A 7,956-nucleotide genomic window follows, 5' to 3' on the forward strand; every position below is an offset into this window, starting at 1 on the left:
ACTAAGAAAATTATCTCCCATATGCCCCTCTACACACCCTATATTCTAATCAATATGGCTTGCCTTCCTTTCTCAAAATTCTTCCATCACTCTTGCTGTTCCCATCTCCTAGAGAATTCTTTGCTCATCCCTATTGCTTTGTCACAATTCTTCCTATCTTTAATGGCCCAAATGTCTCTTCTTTCATAAATATTCTCCTGATTCTCAAGATGGAAGCAATCTTTTTCTTGTGTTCTTAAAGTACTTTGTACTTCTCCTCTGACTATATTCACATCTTTCTTTGTATTGATTACATTTATTTGAGTAATGTTTCTTAAATTTTCTATTTATTTAAATTCCTGATGGGCAGGAGCTATGTTTTGTCTTTATAATGGTCATTTCAACTTACAATTATATTCTGTTCAATTAATTAATATTAAGTGCTTACCACGTGCCAGTTACTATAATAGGCACTAGAAATGCAAAGACCAAAATAGTTCTGACCCTCAAGGAGCTTTTATTGTACTGGACAAATACAACATTTAACATGATTAAATGTGTAGTATATGCAAATTAATTTCAAGAAGGAGATAGCACTAGGGATAATGAGGAATGACTTCTTATAAAAGAAGGCACCTCATCTGAACTTCTAAGGAAGGTTAGGGATTCTATAATTTATAGATCAAAGAAGGAGGATGTTCTAGACATCAAAGGGACTATCCCTTTGAAGGAATAGTTTATGTAGCATGGAATATCATTTATGGAGAGCAACTGGTAGTCCAGTTTGATGAGAATGGAAGAGTTGTAAGATAGGGAATAATATGAACAAGATTACAAATATGGGTAGAAAGTTCTGTTATGGAAAGATTTAAATGTTAGGCTAGAGATTTTGTATTTCATCCTACAGCCAATCACACCCCTCATAGTATATTTTGAGTTTATAGGTAGGGTGACATAGTCAGATCTACCTGTTAGAAATATCAGTTGGGTGGCTTTCTCGACAACATATTGGAAAGGGATTCTGGAGATGGAGAAACAGAAAGAAAGACCAGCATCATCCAGACAAGAAGTAATGAGATCATATATTATGCTGGGTGAGTGGAGAGAAGAGGACAGACATGAAAAATATTGTGGAGATAGAATCAAAAAGGACTTGGTGCAAAACTTTGAAGTCAGTTAGACATGAGGGATGTGGGAGAGATAACAGTGTACCATATCTTTATCATTACACAATTGACTAAAAAAAATGAAGAATTCAAAACCTCACTACACTTACTGCTTTTTAAGTATTAAGGAAAAGCATTTGATTTGGTAGTGCAAAATCCAACTTGAAGAGGTATCAACAAGGTATCTCCTATCAGTACATCAGAATCATTCACAATTCCTTAAAATAACTTTTTCCAAATGCTCTTATTATAAACATATCAGGTAAGTCTTAAAATAAGAGATTGCCATCTCTACAAGTGTCTACCATTGTATGAAGGAGATTCAACACAGAATCCAAGTTGAACAAGAATTTGAATGGTGAGGTCCTCCACTTGCATATGTTTGTGAATGGCATTTTTCTGGTGACATCCAGTGTATGAAATATTACAAAATCTTCTTTAATTGATCTGTAACTATTCAACATAGTTTGTCTTAATCATTTGCACAGAAAAATCAAATGGATAAATAATGTATACTAGAAAGTTATGGTTTTCAATTGTATATACATCTTGTGACAATACTACATGTTTTCATCAGGTTTTCGCCAGAATTTAAGTAGGAGAGTGAGATAGACTGTCTACAAGAAATCACAAAGCTGTTTTAATGACCTCAACTCTTTCAGAAATAAAGACTCATCTTATATGTAGTTTTGAGGCATGAAATGCAATATCTTTAAAAGAGAATGAGTATCATTCAGAAGACAATGGAGGGGGATTGCGACCAAACTACAACATGTGACAAATAAGGAACTTTAAAGAACAGGAATGAGAGATGTTATCTGGGAAATGTATGATTTAGTGAGGGATGATGTCACTAGCAAAATGCCACTCAAAAACAAATGCTTTTAGCATGTTAGGTATCTTATATATATGAGGACACAGGCAAAAATCACACAAGATGTGCGTATGTGGATGACTTGCAGTCTGCATAGTTGTCAGGAACATCTATATTGGTGGGAGCACAGATCCCTTTAATACTTGAGATACATATTTGGATTTGGGAATTGTCTTTATAAAGATGATAATTGAGCCTGTGTTAGCTAATGAAATTGCAAAGGGGAAAAAGGGAAAAGGGTAAAGAGAGCTCAGAATAGAGTTGTGGTTAGGAAATTGAAGAGCAGTTGGTAAAATGCTTAAAGTCTTTATTATTTTAATAAATATCATGGGACTTCATTTTCTCGCCAAAGAAAGAAATGTTCTAAAAAAATGGAAGCAGCAAAACAGCAATAACTTAGATGAAATTACATTATTTGAGGCACATGTAGAGTGTGGGCACCGTATCTTAACATGGAGTCCTATGGGAAATTATGTAGTCTTTAAGTAAGGGAAAAAAGAAGTATGTTCCTGAACTGAATTCTAATTATAAGTTCACTAAATGTTTTCATGATTTTGTTTTCAATGGACATGCTCTGGAATGTAATTCAGATTGATATAAGATTTTATTTACGTATTTTTTCTTCCAGGAACTTCAGTCACTGAAAACCATCTGGAAATAGAAGGAATGGCTAATTGTCTCCCATTCTATGGAATATTGGATTTAAAGGAAATTCTTAATGCGGTGCTAAATAAAAATGCGAAGGAAGTTTATGAATGTAGACCTCGTAAAGTAGTTAGTTATTTAGAGGTATGTAATGCTAGAATTTGTAAGATGGCAAATTTTAAGATAAAGATTCTCATTTATCTATTAATTGAATGTAAGATAGTAGGGGAGAATCTCATCATTTTAGAATACTTACACAGTCTTCCATACCAGTGACAGTGAACTTTTTAGAGGTGGAGTGCCAAGGCCCACCCCATCCCACCCCAACCAAGGGGTGCCCCTTTCCCCCCAGAAAGGGAAAGAAGGAAGCCATTGGGCTGCTGGGCAGGGGAGTTGGGGAAGTGGGAAATGTCCTTAGGTGTATGGAGAGGGAACAGTTCCACCATGAGTCCTTCTGGCTTTTGTAAGGATGATATTGGAAAATAAGTATTGTTTTATTAGTTTAGGGATAAGAAGTAAAGTGGCTGGCTAGAGAAAAGAACTGGAGTTTGAAGCAGAGCTAAGAGAGCATGTTGATTTCAGATGTTGACAGTTATAACTGTTTTTCTGTGTCAATTACTCTCTGGCAGTTGGCAAAGACACTCGCAGAGACTGTCTCTCAGGTCTGGAGGAGGTAACATCTTTGCCTCTCTCTCTCTCTCTCTGTCTGAGGGAAAGATCTGAAGGAGCTCAGTGTTTTCCTTTCCCAACTTAGGAAAATCTATTGAATATCTATGTGGTTTTTATAGATTGTTTAACTCTGAGAAGACCAAAGAAAAACCTGGTCATTGATTTGGACTCTGAGTCTGTTAAGACTTGATTCTTGTTGAGGCTCAACCAGCTAGCCTTTGCTATTTTATAATTTGGAGGTTGAAGTTAAGATTTATAAGGATATTAGTGGTAATTTTTATTTAGATAGTATAAATTTGGGTTAGAGCAGGGAAGATTAGTGTATAGCCTGTGAAACATAGGAGAAGCAGTTCCTTGAGTAACCTGGGAGTTTATTTGGGTGGATTTAGATTCCCTTAGAATTAGAAATCCTTTATTTATCCTTATATATTTCAATAAACATTTTATGTTTATAATAAGAGTCTCTTTAGAGTCCTTGCACTTGGCCCCGAAGGGGAGTTCACATTTGAGCTTCACTTCATTGAGGATACTTTTGATTACCTCTATCAAAAGTATCCAAACAGTTTAAACCTGATAGGTGAGTTACAGTTCTGAAAAGTTTTGAACCTATATTGAAACTGTTTTCCTATCTAAATATTTTATTTTATAGCTTGTCATAATTTGTTTTTATACTTTCTGATAACGAACTCTGTCAGGCAACTGCAGTTGTGCCCCCAGAGAAATCTCTATGTGTCCTTTTTGGCACATGTGCCATAGGTTCTCCATCATGGATCTATACTAAAGCCTTATCATATTGTTCTTGGGTCCAGGCATTCTTCTATTTGTTTTTCATTTTATGGTTTTGTTACCATGATTGAATTGTTCTTGTTTTATTTTTTCCTTTGGGTAGAGAAGACCAGAACTATGATTTTCTTTTAAATTCATTTTAAATTCCAGATTCTCTCCATCCCTCCATCCCATGCCTCCCCCACTCATTAAGAAGGCAAGCAGTATGATACCCATCATACATGTGAAAAAATATTTCCATATTAGCATTATCCAAAAAAAGACCAAAAAAATTAGAGAAAATATGCTTTGGTTTGTACTCAAAGTTCATCAGTGAAGAGGATAGCATTTTTTCCTCATAAGTCCTTTAGAATTGCCATTGTACTTATCAGAGTAACTAGGTCTTTCACACTTTATTATCATTATAGTATTGCTGTTACATCAGTGTGCAGAGTTCTTGTTCTGCTCACTTCACTTTTCATAAGTTTATATGCATCTTACCAGGTTTATCCTAGAATTATGCCCTTTATTATAATAATAGTATTCCATCACAATCATATACCATGATTGCTTAGCCATTCCCAAACAGATGGTCATCCTATGGGGAACAGTCTTAGTGATAAATGGAACTCAGTATGATGTATCCATTTTATACTAAATACTAATCAGTAGACAGTAGTATTATGCTGAGGTGTATTAGCTAACTCCCAACATTTGTCTCTCTTTACAGATTCATATTAATAAGTGGGAATTTTTTGCCTTATTGTATTATATAAGTATGCTGGGAAAATAACATCTTAAAATTATAAGATTATAATAAAAAACAATCTTCTTCTCTGAAAGTAGATAGGAAAGGAAAATAAAAATATTACTTTGCAGTTTCATACTGTTTCCATATTAAAAAAACATCCACATTAGGCAAAATCTTTTGAAAATATCTAGTTTTTTTAACTGAAAGATTATTTTAATATAATTAAAAGACAAAAACTTAATATGTATCTGACTTTTCTTCATTTCATCTACCAAAGTTGCAAGTGTATCTTTTGCAAAATACTAATTTTGTAACACTCTGTGGCTTTTTTTCCATATAGGGAGAAGCAGTACGTCTTTCTCGACAGCTACCTTTGTATTTATCAAAAGAGGATGTGCAAGATACTATATATAGGATGAAGCTACAACTGGGAGATGACATTAAGGGATGTGTTCATGGTCGCCCATTTTTTCATCACTTAACATACCTTCCAAAAACTATATAATACTATAAATTTTGCAGTAAATCAGAATGTTTTCTTTTTTCTCCTCAGTTAAATGTTTTCTGCTTTAAAACTTTATAATTATGTCTTAAGCATTTTTGCATCATCTTGTTTATACACTTTTAAATAAATACTTATCATTTTGTAAAATGAAATAAATTCCAATTTGTATAAAAACTCCAGCCAGATTAAATGACTGTTAATGTATAAAGTGGGTTTCTTAATTAACTGCAATTTATTCATTTTTATTCATTCAACTAATTAAGTAAATATTTTTTTACCTCTATATACTTACTCTGTCAGGGATAGATAATCCCAGATATGCAGTGTAACTTTTAAAATATTTGTCATTTCTACTAAATATGGTTATAGTAAAATTCATATTGAAAAAAAATCAAATTTTAGAAATATACTAGATCAGCATTATTCCCTTGCTTACCATGTACCAAGCCTGGTTCCCAATCTTTTAGAGTCCTAAAATATTTTATAAACTCCAGTCTCATCCCTTGAGGTATACCTATTAACAATGGTGAAGAGCTCCATGTTAAACAATAGAGTAGAAGTAGTAGTAGTACTGGTAGTCTCTCGGTGTCCGAGAATGACAATTGACTTTTTGCATTATCATCTATGGATGTACCCTAATATGGCTTTGGAGTCCAAAGACTAAGACGCAGAGTTAGTGGCACATGGGGCATGGGACGCCAGTTGTTATGGGAGGTGCGGTTGTGGCCTGGTGTGGCCTGATGTCGGCGTTCACGTGCAGCGACAAGACGTCGATGTCGCTCATCTTCAAAGGTGGCGGCGGCATGGTGAATGTGGGTTCGCCAGCTGCTTCTGTCAGAGGCAGCAAGTTCTAGTTGCTTTGGTGTCATGCCAGCCCACTTCAAGTTGGACTTCAGCTGATCCTTGAATCTTTTCTTTGGTCGGCCTTGTTTCCTGAGTCCAACTGACAGTTCACCATAGAATACTTGTCTTGGTATTCGCTGTGGGTCCATGCGAATGATGTGTCCAGACCATCGTAGCTGGGTTTTGAGGACCATTACTTTGATGCTGGTAGAGTTGGCTCTGTCGAGGACTTCCTGGTTGGTGATTCGGTCCTGCCATCGGATCCTCATGATTGACCGGAGGGAGCGTTGGTGGAATTACTCCAGCTGTTTCATGTGCTTCCTGTACAGTGTCCATGTCTCACAACCGTACAGGAGCAAGCTGAGGACCACTGTGTTATAACTTTGAGCTTCGTCGCAGTGCTTACACCTCTGTGTTGGAGGACTTTGGAGCGCAGCTGCTCCAGTACCTGGCTGGCCTTTTGGATCCTGGCATTGATCTCGTGGTCTAGGGACCTGTCGTTGGCGATGGTGCTGCCCAGGTACTTGAAAGTGTTGACATTAGAAAGCTGAGTGCCATCGATTGTAATGCACGGCTGGTTAGTTGGCCTCCCTGGTGCAGGTTGGAACAGCACCTCTGTTTTGCTGAGGCTGATAGTCAGGCCAGACAGTTTTGTTGCGGTGGAGAACCTGTCCACAATGGTTTGAAGATGATTTTCTTGGTGGGCTATGAGAGCACAGTCATCTGCGAAGAGAGCTTCCAGGATGAGTCTCTCTGTTGTCTTTGTTTTTGCAGTCATGCAGCGAAGGTCAAATAGTGAGCCATCCAGAAGGTATTTGATGTAGACACCCAGGTCTAGATCCATCACAGCATGTCATAATACATGGGTGAAAAATAGGTTGAATAGTACCAGAGCGAGGACACAGCTTTGTTTCATGCCATTGGAGATGCTGAAGGGATTGGAAGTCTCTCCACCAGATAGGACTTCCCCTGTCATGTCGACATGAAAGAGCTGGATCAGTTTGACGAATTTTGCTGGGCAACCGAGCTTGCTGAGGATCACCCACAATGCGTCCCTGTTCACTGTGTCAAAATTTCATCAGGTCTATGAAGACAATGTAGAGACTCAGGTTCTGCTCAAGGCATTTTTCCTGCATTTGCCTCACCGTGAAGACCATGTTGATGGTGCTGCGATCTGGTCGGAAACCACATTGTGATTCAGGCAGGTTCTGCTCTGAAACAGATAACAGGAGTCTGTTGAGTATAACACGGGTAAGGATCTTTCCAGCATTGGAGAGTAGTGAGATGCCTCTGTAGTTGTCACAGGCTGCTAGTTAGCCTTTGTTCTTGTATAGGGCTACGATGGAGGCATTTCTGAGTTCTAGGGGCATGTCTTCCTCTTCCCATATGCTGGTCAACACTATGTGTAATGCCTGGAGCGCCTTTCCATTTAAGGCCTTGTACACCTCAGTTGGGATCCCGTCTTTACCGGGTGCCTTGCCTGCACTCATTTGTTTAATGGCTTTTTGGACTTCCTCTATTGAAGGAGGGACATCAAGTTGTTCAATGGTGCTGTTTTGGGGGATCTGGTCAAGGGCACTTTGGTCGACTGAAGAGGGTCGGTTGAGAAGCTGACTGAAGTGTTCTTTCCACCTGTTGCTGATGCCTTTTTTATCTTTTATGAGAGTGTCACCGTTAGAGGATAGCAAGGGAGTGGTGGTGGGTTTCAATGGCCCATAGACAGTCTTGAGGGCACTGAAAAATTGTTTGTAGTTTTTCG

The 7,956-nt window shown here is 37.5% G+C and overlaps 1 protein-coding gene across 5 annotated transcripts in view; it reads left to right on the top strand.

The window, feature by feature from the left end:
• The window catches only part of PMS1 (PMS1 homolog 1, mismatch repair system component), a 119,282-nt gene extending 113,749 nt beyond the window's left edge, over window positions 1-5,533 (top strand). For 4 of the 5 annotated variants that reach the window (XM_007494502.2, XM_001378605.3, XM_007494504.2 and 1 more), the window contains 2 exons: window positions 2,648-2,808; window positions 5,190-5,533. In XM_007494502.2, coding sequence (XP_007494564.2) covers window positions 2,648-2,808; window positions 5,190-5,354 — 326 coding nt within the window. In that variant the 3' untranslated portion in view covers window positions 5,355-5,533. Of the gene's footprint in view, window positions 1-2,647; window positions 2,809-5,189 lie in introns of those variants that run through there. The other variant, XM_007494505.3, reaches the window with a different exon arrangement.
• The last annotated feature ends 2,423 nt before the right edge of the window (window positions 5,534-7,956 follow it).

Source organism: Monodelphis domestica, chromosome 4, assembly GCF_027887165.1.
Source record: "Monodelphis domestica isolate mMonDom1 chromosome 4, mMonDom1.pri, whole genome shotgun sequence".
Taxonomy (NCBI): Eukaryota; Metazoa; Chordata; class Mammalia; order Didelphimorphia; family Didelphidae; genus Monodelphis; species Monodelphis domestica.